Genomic DNA, 17,365 nt, shown 5'->3' with positions numbered 1-17,365 from the left:
ATTAGTTAACCATCTTACAATATGCAAAGAGAGAGTTTGAAAGTATGCCTAAGCCAAAGATTAGCAATATGGAAAATAACTTGGACAAGCCCAAGGTCCATGTACTCTCCCTTCCCCTGCTCAACCTCAAGGAAGATAGAAACATTTGCTTTCATTTGTAAACTAACCACAGTTTGCCATTACATCTGTCATAAAATTTATATACCATTTGATTGTAAAAAAAAAAAACTTTGAAGCAGTTAACCAACATAATAAAACAATAAATTATAAGTAAAAGTCATTAAAACAATAAAAAAATTAAAACCATAGATATGGTGTTGAGGTGACGCAGACTGTTGGTTCTGGGGGACTTTGGCATCCATGTTGAGGCCATTAAATCTGGGACAGCTCAGGACTTCATGGCTGCCATGACAACCATGGCACTGTCTCAACAGGCCATTGGCCTCACACATGTAGCAGGGCATAGCCTATACATCTGATTTCATCAACTGAGCAGAAATAGGGTGATCGGAGAGTGATCCAGTCTGTTGTCAACATCAGATCACTTCCTGTTGCATTTTAGGTTTTCAGCAGCTTTCTCCCTCCACAGAGGCAGGGGAATGTCCTTGAAGGCTGAAGGATTCAATTAGTTCCCAGACCCTATGGAGGATTTTCCAGCTGATATGACTGGCCCTGGTTGCCTGTAGAAAACATGGATGATCTGGGCCACTGACACAATCCCCCGAGTTCCCTCTGCCACTTGATAGAACCCTGTTGGCTTCTTTGGTATACACCAGAGCCTTGGGCAATGAAACAAGCTGGAAGACGACTTGAATGCAAGTGGAGAAAATCTTCAGGCGAATGCAACAGAAAACTAGTGAGTGCTCATTATCAAGTTTACTCAGTGGCAATGAAGGTGATATAAAGCCTACTTTGTTTGCAATGTGTTTGTGGGTTATTGGTTTGTTTTTCCTTTTGTTTATTTAGTATGTAAAGTATTTTGTATTCTCATTTTGTATTTATCTGTTGTGAACTGCCCTGGGATCTTGAGATGAAGGGCAGTATACAAATTTAATAAATTCTAATGATAATCTAGCTGAGCTAAAACCAGTGGTGGCTTGCTGTGATTTGTTTGCAGAGCAATTTGAAGATAAAATCACTTGAATCAGCTGAGACCTTGACTCCACTATTTTAGCATGTGATTCTCAAGAGCCATCTAGAGTTTGTTAGTAAAGCACGAGGGTGTGGACAAGGTGCTGGCATCAGCACAGGTGACCATTTCTGTTCTTACTCTTGCTCTTCAAGGCTGGTAAAATCTAACAAGGAGGCAGCAGCTTGCTTGGCCATGCAAGAAGGGGTGGTCCTTGCTTGCCAAAAGGAGGTGATGGTAAGACCACTCATTAGAAACCTTTCCTGGATCCATAAAATCTAAACAATTAGTGACCACTTGCCAATGTTTGTTTCTTAAGGAACGTTCTTGAGTGCATGGCTGCAGGTCAGATCCAGGCTCTCTTGTGTAAGACTAACTTTTCAGACCTATTTCAATCAGGGTTTGGGCCCAGCTTGGGCATGGAAACCACCTTGGTCACAAAGACCTTTCTTAGGAGAAACAGGCGGCCTGTGTCTCTGTTACTGTTCCTTGATCTCTCAGTGGCTTTCTATACCACTGACCACAGTATTTGTGACTATCCAAATTGAGGGTAGGCAGTGCCGCTTTTCAGGTTCCAATACAATTCAGGATGGTTATCTTCAGAGGCTGGTGATGGGGGGGTGTTGTTCAGCCCCTACAGTCCTCAGTACTGCAGGTTTAGGTTTTCCTATACTGAATGGGCTCACCCAGAGCTCTGGAGTACATTTTCAGTAATGTGCTGGTGATACATTGCTCTATCACAGCTGCCGAAGTATTGTGTCCAGATTAAGGGAAGTAATAGTACTGCTTTATTCCACCTTCGTCAGACCCCACCTGGAGTACAGTGTCCAGTTCTGGACACAATATAAGGATATTGACAAGCTGAAGAGTGTGCAGAGGGTGGAAACCAAAATGAAGGGTCTGGAAACCAAGACTTTTGAGCAACAGTCGAAGGAGTTGGGTATGTTTAGCCCGGAGAAGAGGAGACTGAGAGGTGATATGATAGCCATCTTCAAATATCTAAAGGTCTGTCACATGGGAAATGGAGCAGGCTTGTTTTCTACTGCCCTGGTGGGTAGGACCCAAACCAATGGAATCAAATTACAAGAAAGGAGATTCCAACTAAACATTAAAAAGAACTTTTTGACAGTAATAGCTATGCAACAGCAGAATGGACTCCCTTGCAAGGTGGTGGACTCCCCTTCATTGAAGGTTTTTAAGCAGATGTTGGATGGCCATTGGTCAGGGATTATTTAGAAGAAGAGGAGGAGTTTGGATTTGATATCCCACTTTATCACTACCTGAAGGAGTCTCAAAGTGGCTAACTTTCTTCTTTCCCTTCCCACCCCCCCCCACAACAAACACTCTGTGAGGTGAGTGGGGCTGAGAGACTTCAAAGAAGTGTGACTGGCCCAAGGTCACCCAGCAGCTGCATGTGGAGGAGTGGAGACGCGAACCCGGTTCACCAGATTATGAGACTACCACTCTTAACCACTACACCACACTGGCTCTTTAGTTACGATTCCTGCATTTCAGGGAATTGGACTAGATGACCCTTGGAATCCCTTCCAACTTTACAGTTCTACGATTCTATGTAGGCGTGGCAGTGACTCTGCTAGACTGGTGTCTTGCCTCAGTAATGGACTGGATAAGACCCAATAAACTGAAACTTAATTGAATAAGGCTGAGGTACTGTTAGTGGGTGTTTCCCTCAGATCCATGGCTGCTCTGGATTGGGTCACAGTCCCTCTGAAGGAGCAGGTGTGTAGCCTGGGGCTACTTCTGGATCCATTACTGCTGCTTGATGCACAACTGGCCTTGGTGGAGCAGATTGCATTCTATGCAGCTAAGTCCAGATGGCTATGTGGACAGAGATAAACTGACTTCTGTTGTCTACATTCTGGTAAACTCCAGTATACATTACGGCAATGTACTATATACATGGGGCTGCCTTTGAAACTGCTCTTGGTTGGTACAGAATTCAACAGCCAGGTGGACTGAGTACGTAACACGTATCCTGACACAACTGTACTGGCTACCAGTAAGTGTCCATAACAAAGTGCTAGTTTTGACCTATTAAGCAATATGTGGTTCAGGACCCCAATACCTCAGGGACGCCTCTCCCTACATGAACCAACCCAAACACCGTGTTCATCATATGAGACCCTTCTCTGTGTTTCTCGTCCAAGGGGATGCAGAAGGTGACAACACAAGTACAGGCTTTTCCAGTGGTGGCTTCCCGCTTGTGGAATGCTTTCCCCCAAGGAAGCACAGCTGGCACCATTATGGTCTACTTTTAGATGTCAGCCAAATTTTGGCCCTTAATTCGGTGGGTAACTAGTTATGCCTGCGGCCTCTTTTGTGCTCATCTTTTAAGAGGATAGGTAGGATTTGTTTATATATGAATGAGTACTTGTATTACTGCTGTTTTGACATTTGGTTTTAATGTTTCTTGTTATTTTTTCCCCTGTGGGTCAGTTTAAGACACTTTGCTGTAAAAAGCAGCAAATAAATATAACATAAATGGTATCGAAAATGTACAAATTTCCTTTTCCTTTGCCACCCTGCTTAAGAACTGGATTACCCTACTTACTGCTTCTCTCTATGCTCAAGGCAACAAAATATATTCACCACAATAAAAGCTGTTGGACACTTTCTTTAAAATACAGAAAGTGCTCTATAGTTGCTAGTTAAATAATCCCTTATGTGACAATTAGTTGCAACACCTTGAGTTATTATCTGTCTTTTGGCATGCAATGCAAGGTTTTTGAAATCTTCTCTTGGCTCTTGTAAACCTGGGATTCCCAAATGAGCTACCTTTGTACTATTCTACATCACGGAATGATTGAAATTTGATGCCAGCTGCATCTATGTGACCAAGAGTAGAATCTGAATCATGCCAGCTGCATCCCCTTTAGAGAGAGGTCAGATCTTGCCTTGATTGCTCATGCACCAGTCACATCTAGGCTGGACTACTGAAAGACACTCTGAGTGGAGCTACCATTGATGATGGCTCCGATACCTCAACTGGTGCAGAAGACAGCCCCCCTGCCAGATGTTTTCTGGTCCCATGTGACAGTGGTCCTGTACCAATTGTACTGGCTACTGGCACATTTTAAAGTCCTAAAGAGTTTGTGATCAAGTAGCCTGAAGGTCAGCCTACACTCATACAAGCCTGCTTGGGTACAAAAACGTGCTTCAGAGGCCATGCATCTAGGCTTGATTCAGCTGCCAGACACAAGAGATAGGGCCTTTGTTGTGATGGTACCCAAGTTATGAAGTTTCCTCCCCACTAAGATGGGCACAAACTTTTAAGTGGATTTCAAAACTTAATTATTTTGGGCCACTGAGTCTTAAATGCTGTTTGTGAAGTATGACTGGGCTATTTTTTAAGTGTTTTGGTATTTTCATTTATTTAAAGTAAATCTATGCTGCTGTTTTATTTATTTTTATTTATTTATATCTGAATGAACTATTTAATTAATACACACATTATATACATACACCGCTGCCATCTTAAAATGTTTAGGTTTTCGTTTAAAAATATTTTGATAGGGCTATTACTGCATTCTTCTAACTCAAAGTAGATTGGGAAAAATATTTTTTAAATGTGTGTGAAGAGAGAGCCACATTTCATATGGCATCTGGTATAGTGATTTTGGAGTATAAATAATTATGCCTTTCCTGGACGCTGAGATGTCAAGTGCTATCATTAGCACCATAATGAATGCAACTGCACAAGAGTCACACCTGTTCGATAATGCCTCCGATACTGGTGGAGGCAAAAGGTCATAACTTCTCTCCTTGATAGCCAGCAATATTATGTGAGCTTCTGCAAAGGTTCTCTCAGATCATTTGCACTCTCTTACAGTATTTGTCATGTGTGTGTTAAAGTTATGTGGCCCTTTGGCATTCCCCCCCCCCAATGGTAATAACCAGCAAGATCACTCCCTTCCCTTCACAATTTCCTGGAAGTCTGTCATTTTACTTCTTCTCCAAACAGTGAAGTACACATACCATCCAATTCTTTTCAGTGTAGGAATAGGAATAGCCCCTGCACTAAGGCTTCTCTCCTTCCATTATGGATGGAAGGAAGAAATAGGACAGTATACTTGCGATGTTGGATTACCACTAGTTTTATTGCAAGGGACCTGCAACAAAATTCTGTAGTGCGCAGTTCAGGGCTCCAACCATTCCACCCTCCACCACATTTTCTGTTTCATTTCCTCACAGTTAAATAGCATTCACTGCCCACTGAGCATGCTTAGTCATCACTGGGCTGTTTGCCTCCATTTTTTCTTTTTAAAAAGTTCTGTCAGCTTTGGTGGTAACTTGCTGTTGTGTGGATAGTGCGACATTGGCTACATAGAGCACGAGGAGTTTGCAATTAGTGTGTGTGATAGATCTATACAATCTGCCCCACCCCCAAAAGGATCAACTGGCTAATAACAGAATTTCAAGACTAAAATTTGTTTACAAATTTATTTATTTAAAATATTTATACACCACTATCCTTCAAAATATTCTCAAAGCAGTTTGTGTAGTAAGCAAGCTGAATTCATCTTCTCGTTTACTGTTACTTCCTCATGAAAGATAGTATTAACTGCCACAAAAACACAAATGCATTCCAGGGCAGGGGTAAAGAACTCCATACCCTCCAACATTTCTCCAATGAAAATAAGGACATCTTAAGAAAAAGTGGGACATTCTGGGATCAAATCAGATCAAAACTGGAATGGCTTCTGGAAAACAGGGACACTTAGAGGGTCTGGAACTAGTTCCCATATTTGTGAAGGAAAAATATAGAACTCAAGAGAAAACCACATGATTAGTGTCTTGTGTAACCCATAGTGCTGTTATTGGCATATTTTCTTTTTGCAGTTGAAGCCGCTTCAACTGAATTATTCTAAAATCAGGGTTGGGAAACTCCCTTTGGCTCATGAGACTCTCTCTAGGTTGTATCCTCTCTCTCCAAGCCACATGACTCAGCAACCTTACTTCACACCCTTGTGTGTTTTGCCTTGAGAGGATATATCCCGAAGCTCTGATAATGATTCTTGTTTGGTATGGGAGCAGAACAGAGAGGGGTGTAGATAGAAATTTGCCTGCTGTACATGCTTAGCATTTACATTCGCTGCTATAAGCACTTCTCTCTCAGTGTAAATCTTTACACTAAGCATAAATAAATATTTTGTTCAATTATGCTGAAGATCAATTAAGGCCCTGCATTGACATGGTATCCTTCTACTTCTACAAAAGACCTGGATTATAAAGTAAGCTAACAAGGATGTTCATGAAAGGGCAGTTTCCCCTCCCCACCTTGCAGCCAACTGTGCCCTCCCCACCTTCCAGGCAAAGCCTCTTAAGAGGGTCAGGGACTCTCCTGAACAATGCAGAAAGGGGTGTGTGGGGATGCAAATTAAAACTTTCCTTCTGTAAACTTGCTTAACATAGTTTTGGTTCCAAGCCCAATTTTGGGAAATTCTGCTTTCCTCCAGCTGCTCAACTCCTCCCTTCCCCTCCCCCCCCCCCCCCCGATCCATCCAGTTTTGTTCAGGAGGGAATTGCCAGTTCTAAAAAGAACATTTAATAAAAGCAAAATGCTTTTTGGAAGGGGGCAGATTGCTGCAAATGAAAAGGGGAGGGAAACTTTCCTTCTGCAAATTTCCTTGAATTAATTTCTCTTAAGATCCAAATAAATGTTTGATATATTCATGAGATGATTGAGATAAACGTATGATGAAAATCATTTAAGATTTAAATTACAGTCAATTCAATAAGGAGAAGAACTCCTGCTTTAAATCGCAATCCTATACACATTTACACGGGAGTAAACCTCATTAAGCATAATGGGACTTACTTCCAGGGAAATATGCCCAGGCTTCTACTGTTAGGCTACATAACTATATGCAAGCCTGAACTGGAGGAGAACTCTGAAAATGAAATATGACACTACTTTGTAAATTTGAGCCATTGAAGACTATGTATTAAAATGCATTAACTATCTGTTATTAGATGTTTCCTGTGCTACTTTCAGTTAAAACATATTTACAATGCATTATGGTTTTTAAGAACGTTGGTCAGCAACATGTTTATTAAACATGTTTATTATTGTTGTTTTTAAACTCTATCCCCTGAATGTAGAGTTCCAAAATAATGCGTGCTTTTTGTCTGCTGACGTGTATTTAGATATATCACTGGTTTAATAATAGAAACCTGCCTTCTACAATGTCAGACCATGGGGTCCATGTGGTTCACTACAGGGCTTCAGGCCAAGAGCCTTTTCCAGCCATACCTGGAGATGCCAGAGAATAAATTTGGGTTCTTCTGCATGAAAAGCATGTGCTCTATCATTGAATTTTTGTATTTATTTGTAAATAAAATACTCCAGCAATTTTACCCTGACTTTTATATTATTTTTACTTATCATTTGTGGCTAGGCACCATTGCTTTTAATTAGTTTGTTTGCTGCTAGATAGTACCCATAACATATGAATCCACACAAATCTTTCCTGAAAACTAGCACTGCAATATCTGTGCTCACTTCCCTCCAGGCAAGAGGGCTACCCTTGGGATGTCTGGCCAGATCCCAATAAGGGTTGACCATACTTTATACAGAAGTACTTTTGCTTCATGGGCATGAAGCAAAGGAAGGAAACAATATTGCTCAGAATTTAAATTCTGGTAATTTCCTGAATAATTTACTTTTGAACGAAAGGCAGAATGTACAAGGATGACAACACTGATACCAAACCAGCTGGAGTTTTGAGTGCTTTTTTTCTGCAATGCATTACACTTCTATTTAATAAGACCTAGTTTGCTGTTATTTATATAAGATAATGAATTGACCTAACAAAAGGATTTTGGTTGTGGTGATGGTGAAACGTCTGGCATCAACTGATGACGCCTTAACATATTTGCAAACATTCTAAGAACTGAGAATGGGAATAGGAACCATGGAACACACAGATGCAAGGTCCTTTGAGAGAAGCTAGGAGCTGGTGGATTGCAGGAGCAGTTTCACAGAGTTAAAACTGTTCATGTGCACATCTGCCTCTCTTCGTATAGAGAAAATACCCATCCATAGTCTAAGCTGTATATTGCTGGGAAAGAATGAAACAAGAGTGTTGTACAACAAAGAATGCTGAGCATGAGCCAAAGTAGCTGATAGAAGAAGGAGAAATAAGCAAAACAAGGGTTTGAAGCAACTGTAAGTGGTGCAAGAACAGAACTTGGGGTAAAAGAGGAACCAAGGATGGAAAGGACCTACAGAAAAATTAATACGGGGCTAGGGTTGCTACATTTTTGCTTGCAGTGCCATTATATTGTTATAATCTTCTACCCTGGGACTTTATGATGAAGGACAGGTAAAAAGCCAATTTATCTTTACCATTTATTGATGTGATTTAAAGCAAGGATAAACTACACACATAGGAAGGTTGTGCAAATCAAAGATGATGTTTGGATTCCAATTTAAGATATTTAAGGAATATAGTAAAGCCTTTAATTTAAAAAAAAAAACTTTTTGCTAAACAGTAAAGTTATAAATGCCTCAGTACAAACATAATACATATTTTAAAAATGCAAGCCAGTCTTCAAAAGGTAAATTTCTATAGTCATTCTTTAATAATAACCCATAGGAGAGAAACAGGGTCTTAACAAATTTGTTACAGTAATGGATATACATGCAGTATTATCAAATGGTTTGCTATACAGAGAATAAAAATTAAAAGAAATCCATGATCTGAAAGAACCTCTTCACTATGGCAATAAATCAGGTTTGTTTGTGGGGGTTTTTTTTGCCAAAACTTTGAACAGAAAAAACAATTACTTAAGTAGGCAAGCAATCACATCACTATAAATCTATTTCTGTTAGTTCTACAATGTATTTTCCAAACACACTATATATTAAAATGTTCCAATAAGAAGATATATGACACAGTTTATGATACTGAAAAGATACTTAGGAACATCTTCAAGTCAGTGTTGACAAGCAATTTTAACAGGACATCCGAAATATCTGAGAAGCTGTCTCCAACCTACTTATTAATCTCCAGTTTTTAAAGGTTATTAAACAACATTCCACTTGTTTTCAAGCAGTGCTCTGGTTTTCTTGTAAAATGAACATTTAATAATGTAAAGGTTGATTTTAGAAGCATCCAAAATTGGATTCAAATGTATAAATGTGGCTAGCTATCCAGCAGCCCCCCCCCCAATTCACAATAATAAGTAAAATATGCACATGTGAAAACTTAAAACATCTAGGATGGCTATTCCCCCCCCCCCCATGGTCTCCTTTGAAAAATATCCAAAACCCCAATTAATACATTTTTTTGCCAAAGATTTCATATCAGGGAAATAGCTCTACTGAAAATTTCGCCTTTTTGTTCTTAAAAAGTGGGCAGCAGATACAACAGTAAGTATAAATCTTCAGCATTTAAGATCCACAGAACAGGGAATGTAATTACCACTCAGTTATATGTTTCTATCAGCACGATTACCACAACAGTCCATTTTCAGAAGTCAATTTGAGATTCTTCCCCCACCCTTTCATTCACTCATACCCAGTGGCGTAGCGTGGGGGGTGCAGGGGGGGCGGGCCGCACCGGGTGCAACATCTGGGGTTAGGGCAAATCCATGGGTTAGGGGGCGCAAATCCACGGGTTAGGGGGCGCAAATCCACGGGTTAGGGGGCGCAAATTACTTGCCTTGCCCCGGGTGCTGACAACCCACGCTACGCCACTGCTCATACCCACACACCCCTAACTGACAGAATAGAAACCAAAGTATTTGTGAACACATTTTTTTTTAATCTTCAAAGAAACATACCTTTCTGATAAAAAAAAAGTCCTAGGAGTTTCTAAAAGTCTACAAACTCTCTCCATCAAGAAGAGCCCATAACAAAGCAGTTGTCTATAAAAATCTACACTGAACTACAACATATACCAGTATGTTGAAAGTCACCTCTGCATATTAAATCATAACTTGCTGGTGAAATCTACATGTAAGTAACTTAAGAAGAGACTGTTCACATGAGATTCAGGCAACAAATATTCTTCTGTTTCAGCAGAAGGTTCAGTACTGGAAGACCAATTCGAAATTTTGAAGCCCAATAGCACAATACTGTAAAAGATTCTCTCTCAAAGTGTGTATACATATTGTAGAAATGTACATAGATCAAATTTAGACTTCTGCTACTAATGATACAGTTTAAACTGTAGTACAATTACTTATTTTCAGGAAAATAATATCTGCTGTTAGTCTGAGTGACAGTTTTTAAATTGTTTTTAAAAACAGACACAATTTGTTGTTGTTTAGTCGTGTCCAACTCTTCGTGACCACATGGACCAGAGCACGCCAGGCACTCCTATCTTCAGACACAATTTACCACAATATAAATAGGAATTGGTCATTTTGCAATAATCAAGATAGGTTACCAAAGTCACTTCAACATATACTTTTCAAGTTATTTAGCTCAACTCATGATCATATATTTTGATGGCTAGAGTAGTAAATGTGTCTGGACAAATTTGGTACGGTTTCACATTAACCATAATCTGGATCCCAATATCCAGAACCCATATCTGCACATACAGTTCTTATCACTGGTATGCAATCTCAAATTAATCAGCTGTTTGATATGGGGATGAGGAGATAGTATTTTGTTCTTCTTTCCCCATCGCACAAGTGAATAGGACTATCTAAAATAGAAGGTGGGCACAGTTCTGTGCCCACAGATTTTACATAAGAATTGGAAACTACAGCAGCTCAAAATAATTCAAACACTCTGCTTCAACTTAATGTGCTTTAGTGCAATATATAAAAATTACATTAGAAAAGTTAAAGTTCAGCCCTTCTAGATGCGAAAAGATGGTTCACTATATAATAAATGTCAAACACCTGCCTGCTCATCTTCATGTGAAATATCACAATTCTGATTTCATCAATGTTTTAATCATCAGGCTGAAGGTATTATATAATGTCATATTTTCCCATAAAACATACTTGTTTTGGATATTAGCATTTCCTTTGACATTCAAGACCTGCTTAAGTGCCATTTTTAAGTGCAAAAGAGAATAATACCACGTAGCTCAAGAATCTGAAGTAATTCTCATTACCCACAAAATACACACACTAGACCAATAATTCTTGAGGCTGTATAAAATATTCTTGTACACTAGAAAGTTAAAGGTTGCAGCATAGTGTGATCACTCATCCTATATATTAATATTAATAGCAAACTCAATTCTCCTAGTGTGGATCCTTATGTAGCCGTAATAGCACCATCCACACACAAGAGGAAGGAACCTGCCAGCTGGGAGGAACCCAAAGGGCTGCAGAAGTACAAGCAATCTTTAAAGCCACTTCCCCAAAATAGCCCAGTGAGGAATGAGCATGCTCAGTAGGCCTGGCTTGCTGACCAACAGCGGGTGAGTGGGCGTGGAGGCAGAGAGGAAAACAGGGGATAGGAGGTAAGAAATTAAGAATTCTGACATGGCTGACTGGCACCCTGGACAGAAGCACTCCACATTGCAACGTTTTGTTGCAGCTTCTACTTTTTCCCCTTCTTCTTTTAATCTGCATTTAGTCCAAAATATTAAAGTCTCAGAGGCATCTGTATTGTACTTCCCAGGAAAAAAAAATTGAAGCTCAAAAGTAGCCATTCTATTCCATTTCCTTTTCTTTACTTTAAGAAAAGGGTAAAACTGACATACATAAGTGGGCTATGCACACAGGAGGGCGAAACCTGTGACGTTTCTTGTTTTTGCTGCAGTGGTTTCCCTCCTGAAGAGACAAGCTTCTTTTTAAACTGAACAGTAGTCCCTTAGTAATAGTGTGGCTCCTTCACTGCACCCTCTGCACAAACGCCTCTTTGGATACAGATCCACACTGCAAGCATTAAGTCTTTTAAAATTTTAAATTAAACAAATGGAGAAAGAGGCCGTCTTAACAATAAAGTGCACACGTATTACTTAATAAGGATGTGTGAATGAAATCTGTACCTATGCGCAAATGGTAATGCATTCTGGGTTGGTTCAGCCCTTGGTTCTGAGTTTTGCGTCACTTCTGGGGTTGTTCTTTCATCATCTGTTCCATTAATACTCTCAGGTGTAAGAGGAGATTGAATATCACCTCCTGCAGATTCCTTAAAAAAATAAAATTATGGTTACACACTGAATTATGCACAAATGTACTTCCAATAATAGACAAACATCCAAGTACTAGAGTTGAATTTTACACCTATTACACCCTTAGCAGATATAAGAGGGAAAAAATGGCAACTTTTTCTCCATCATTTGAAAGAAAAACAAATGAATTAATTGGTTATCTTCACTTGCATAGGGAACTGGCCTAGAATGCCCATTAAGACCATTTAGTTTTATGCGGTAGAGTACTGGCTTCTGTTACAAAATAAATGTCACATCTCATCCTAAGAGATCATATATATGACCATGTTTCCATCTTTACTAGTAATCAGTATGCCTTGGGCCACATGTATACCAAATTACAGCTTTCTGGTTGATCTGGAGTACTTTAACAATTTTGGGATAAACTTCAGACCCTTGCTTTTGAAGGAAAAATTTTCAGTTTTCTCTAGTTAAGCAGGGTGTCTAGGATAATGTGCACTCCAAATTTCAATTTTGGGAGCAGTATGGTAGTACTCCAAATATTATGGATATGGTAATGTTTCCACTTTGGGGACTCCGGATCCCATTTTCTGACTTTTCTAGTAGTTAAAGACATATACACCACATTTAAGTTCTATTTTGTATGGAAATAAACTAACAAATGCAAAAGACCTAAGATACCTATAGTAGTTTGTATATCCCATTGACTAAAACACAGTTGTTATTACATTTGCTGTATTTAAGCTGTTCCTCGTTATATAACAGATATCCATTTAAATCAGTATTTGTGTACCAATATGAAATGGGAGTTTTACACAACAGCTTAAAAACATGTGTACTAAAATCCAGAGCAAATGAATACAAAATTGTCCTGTACGTTTGTATAAATGACTCAAATTCTGTAAGTCAGGTTGTCATAGGAATTTTTAAAAAACCAAGATAGATCAAATACTTCTTGTCACATATTAATAAAAATCACATTAGCTTTACCATCTGGTTGCAGCATATTTAAAGATGCCTTATCACCTAAGGCTAGGTCTGAATCAAATGGGAATCCCTCCCCTCTCTTCTTCCACATCCCTGTGTGCTTGAGACTCCATATGATAGTCCGGGAACTTACAACACCTCATGAATTAATAGATCATAGAATCATAGAATCATAGAGTTGGAAGAGACCACAAGGGCCATCGAGTCCAACCCCCTGCCAAGCAGGAAACACCATCAGAGCACTCCTGACATATGGTTGTCAAGCCTCTGCTTAAAGACCTCCAAAGAAGGAGACTCCACCACACTCCTTGGCAGCAAATTCCACTGTCGAACAGCTCTTACTGTCAGGAAGTTCTTCCTAATGTTTAGGTGGAATCTTCTTTCTTGTAGTTTGGATCCATTGCTCCGTGTCCGCTTCTCTGGAGCAGCAAAAAACAACCTTTCTCCCTCCTCTATGTGACATCCTTTTATATATTTGAACATGGCTATCATATCACCCCTTAACCTCCTCTTCTCCAGGCTAAACATGCCCAGCTCCCTTAGCCGTTCCTCATAAGGCATCGTTTCCAGGCCTTTGACCATTTTGGTTGCCCTCCTCTGGACACGTTCCAGTTTGTCAGTGTCCTTCTTGAACTGTGGTGCCCAGAACTGGACACAGTACTCCAGGTGAGGTCTGACCAGAGCAGAATACAGTGGCACTATTACTTCCCTTGATCTAGATGCTATACTCCTATTGATGCAGCCCAGAATTGCATTGGCTTTTTTAGCTGCCGCGTCACACTGTTGGCTCATGTCAAGTTTGTGGTCAACCAAGACTCCCAGATCCTTTTCACATGTACTGCTCTCAAGCCAGGTGTCACCCATCTTGTATTTGTGCCTCTCATTTTTTTTGCCCAAGTGCAATACTTTACATTTCTCCCTGTTAAAATTCCTCTTGTTTGTTTTGGCCCAGTTCTCTAATCTGTCAAGGTCGTTTTGAAGTGTGATCCTGTCCTCTGGGGTGTTAGCCACCCCTCCCAGTTTGGTGTCATCTGCAAATTTGATCAGGATGCCCTTGAGTCCATCATCCAAGTCGTTGATAAAGATTACTGCAATGCACTATATGTGGGCCTGCCTTTAAAGACAGTTTAGAAACTATGGTTGATGCAGAACTCGGCAACCAGATTGAGGGCTGATGCAAGATGGTTTGAGTATATAAAGCCAATTCTGGTACATTTTCAATTAACCTCCAGACCCAATTCTAAGCTTTAGACCTATAAAGCTTTATGGGGCTCAAGACTGCAATACTTCAAGGACCACCTACCCCTACATGAACCAACCCAGACCCTGCTTTCATCACCTAAGGCCCTTCTCTGTGGAATAGGAGAAGTACAGAGGGTGGCAACGTGGGGACGGGACTTTTCAGTGGTGGCTCCCTGCTTATGGAATGCTCTTCTCAGGGAGACATGTCTGGTGCCATGACTAGCAACTTTTAGGCACTAAGCAGAAACGTTTCTTTTCAGCCAGGCTTTTTGCTTTCAACCTGGAGAGTTTTAAATATTGTGGCCTCCCTTTAGTAGCTGGGATGTGTTAGACCGTATTTTATATATATGAATGTTTTAAGGGTTTTCTTGTATTGGTTTTAATTTTTGTATTATATTGTAAGTCACTTTCAGTTTACTTTTTGTAAAAAATAACACAGTATTTCTGTTAGTAACTGAAATTTATTTAGGGATTAGAAGCATAGAATTAATAGTGCAACTGTCAGCAAAGGTGATCGTGCGATAGTGATTCTTCTTTATGTTGGTATTTTACATTAATTACCTAAAACAGTCTTCACCAGTTACCGTACATGTAAACAGAAAAAAACCTCATGAATTAGGAAACAGTAAGGTTGCCATATTTCAAAAAGTAAAAACCAGGGCACCCCAAAAGTTGTTGAGCTTTTTAAAAAAACAAAAAATACAAAAAAGCACCACCTTTCAGATATCCCCCCCCCCCGAACATCAATTCTGCCTTTGAAATCCCAGTAATGTCTGGAATAATCCAGATGTATGGCAGCCCTAGGAAACAATACAGTTCAAACTGCATACTGCCAGCTTTCTTATGTTCCCTATTACGTTATCATCCATTCACAGGAATAAATATATGAGTCCTAGGTCTTGTATGAGGAAGAACTCAAGACACTCACTGCCATTTAAAGCAATGTGATTCAGGCTGACTGGTCAGGGAGGTTTACACAGCCCTTTGGACCAAGCTACTCTGTGACATGCAGGTGGTGCTGTGGTCTAAACCACTGAACCTTGGGCTTGCTGATCGGAAGGTTGGCGGTTCGAATCCCCACGACGGGGTTAGCTCATGTTGCTCGGTCCCTGCTCCTGCCCACCTAGTAGTTCGCAAGCACGTCAAAGTGCAAGTAGATAAATAGGTACTGCTGCAGCGGGAAGGTAAATGGCGTTTCCGTGTGCTGCTCTGGTTTCGCCAGAAGCAGCTTAGTCATGCTGGCCAAGTGACCTGGAAGCTGCACGCCGGCTCCCTCGGCCAGTAAAGTGAGATGAGCCCAGAATCGTTCGCGACTGGACCTTATGGTCAGGGGTACCTTTACTCTGTGACAAAAGGGTAACCAGTTTCTACATTCCAATTATAAGATTGGGGAGGGGAGGGGCAAATGATTACTGCTATACAATCATTTAAGTATCAGAACATATTGCTATTAGTATTTTTAAAAAGTATTTAAGGCATGCACTAGGTTCACATTTTCAATATTTCTTTTGTAACTATAACAACTGAAGTGTTCTCTAAGTAAAACCAAATAGCAGTTTCTTATTTTCAAGAAACTCCAGACAAAGCAACATGAAATTCTGCATTTTAACAGAAAGTTGCCTGATTTCTAAAAGGCTTTATTTTGCATTTCAGAGCAGATTGAACACCTGAGGTGGTTACAAGGAAGATAAGAAAACTAACAGGGGCAAAGATATTATAATATTCACTGGGTATACTTAAAAGCTTTCCTCTAAGTTTTTCAACAACTATTCTTAAAGCTGCAGTGCCAGAAGACTTCTAGGTAATAAAGGTAAGGGGTTGCAATGACAAATAAAAAACAACAACTGACCATTTCTAGCAGCTATTTAAATTAATGCACCAGTATATAATAAATAAATAAATTCAGATTAAAATATAAATACCAAATGCCACTCATGAACGCCTTGTTGATACTTGCAAGTCAATTACTTTATAAGGAAAAGAGTGAGAGGAGATATAATCCACATGCAACACTCGTCCTGGTTTTCCTCCATATTTATAACATCTTCCTTCTAACTGAAGAATTTTCATACTGAATTTTTTATCCGATGGAAGCTTCCACAGAGCAGTAACATATATCTCACACCACACATAAACATTAATTTTTTCTCATTGTTGAGGGTAAGCTTTGTGTTTGTACTCTGTGTTCTTGAGCTAGTACATCAAACTACAGCTATAGCTTCAAGTGACCTCACCTCAGCCAGGAAAATTGTGGATATACTGTATAAGTGTCTTGGCAATTGTCTTTCCTAAATGTTACCTGCTAGGACGCCCTTCTAGAATCTTAGTTTGGGCGGGGGAGGACAGAGAGACTCCAGAATACACACAGGAGGATATAAGGGTTTCTGCATATTGTACTGAGGCCAAAATGCCCAAGGATGTTAGGCCCCCAAGACACAAAACATGTCCTAGGGGGAACTGTCTGTAATGTAAGGTAGAAGCAGCTATCCTATGGAATATCTAGGATGTACTGTTGTAGGGTAGATGGGAGCATTTATCATTTGATTTCCATTATCATTCATGAGCTTGTGAAATAGAAATATTTTGCTGTAACAGTTTTAGTAGAAACATGTGCTCAGTAGGAAAAATCCAACCTGTGCAGTTTTGTCATTGGTATCTAATATCTTACACTGAAACATATTGCACCCCAGATACATACACACCACAGTGTAAATTGATGCATGCCATGTGTGCATGTTTTTTCATGTCATCCCACACAAAGTTGTCCTCATCCAAGTTGCAGCCCATGTTCCCCCCATTTAATTCAGTTTTTCTCCATCCATGGATAATGTGGTAAGAAAAATATCAAAGATAACACCACATGCTACTCAGCTTTGGACACACTGAAGCATATTGTGTA

General features: G+C 39.8%; 1 protein-coding gene across 6 annotated transcripts in view; it reads right to left on the bottom strand.

Annotated features, from left to right (window-relative positions):
- Positions 1 to 17,365, bottom strand: part of HOMER1 (homer scaffold protein 1) — a 73,908-nt gene that overhangs the window by 17,058 nt on the left and 39,485 nt on the right. For all 6 annotated transcript variants that reach the window (XM_083576239.1, XM_083576241.1, XM_083576238.1 and 3 more), the window contains one exon: positions 12,112 to 12,254. In XM_083576239.1, the coding sequence (XP_083432365.1) occupies positions 12,112 to 12,254 (143 nt within the window). The remainder of the gene's footprint in view (positions 1 to 12,111; positions 12,255 to 17,365) is intronic.

This window comes from Podarcis filfolensis, assembly GCF_964270895.1.
Source record: "Podarcis filfolensis genome assembly, chromosome: 11".
Lineage (NCBI taxonomy): Eukaryota > Metazoa > Chordata > Lepidosauria > Squamata > Lacertidae > Podarcis > Podarcis filfolensis.
This window is presented reverse-complemented; position numbering and strand designations above follow the sequence as displayed.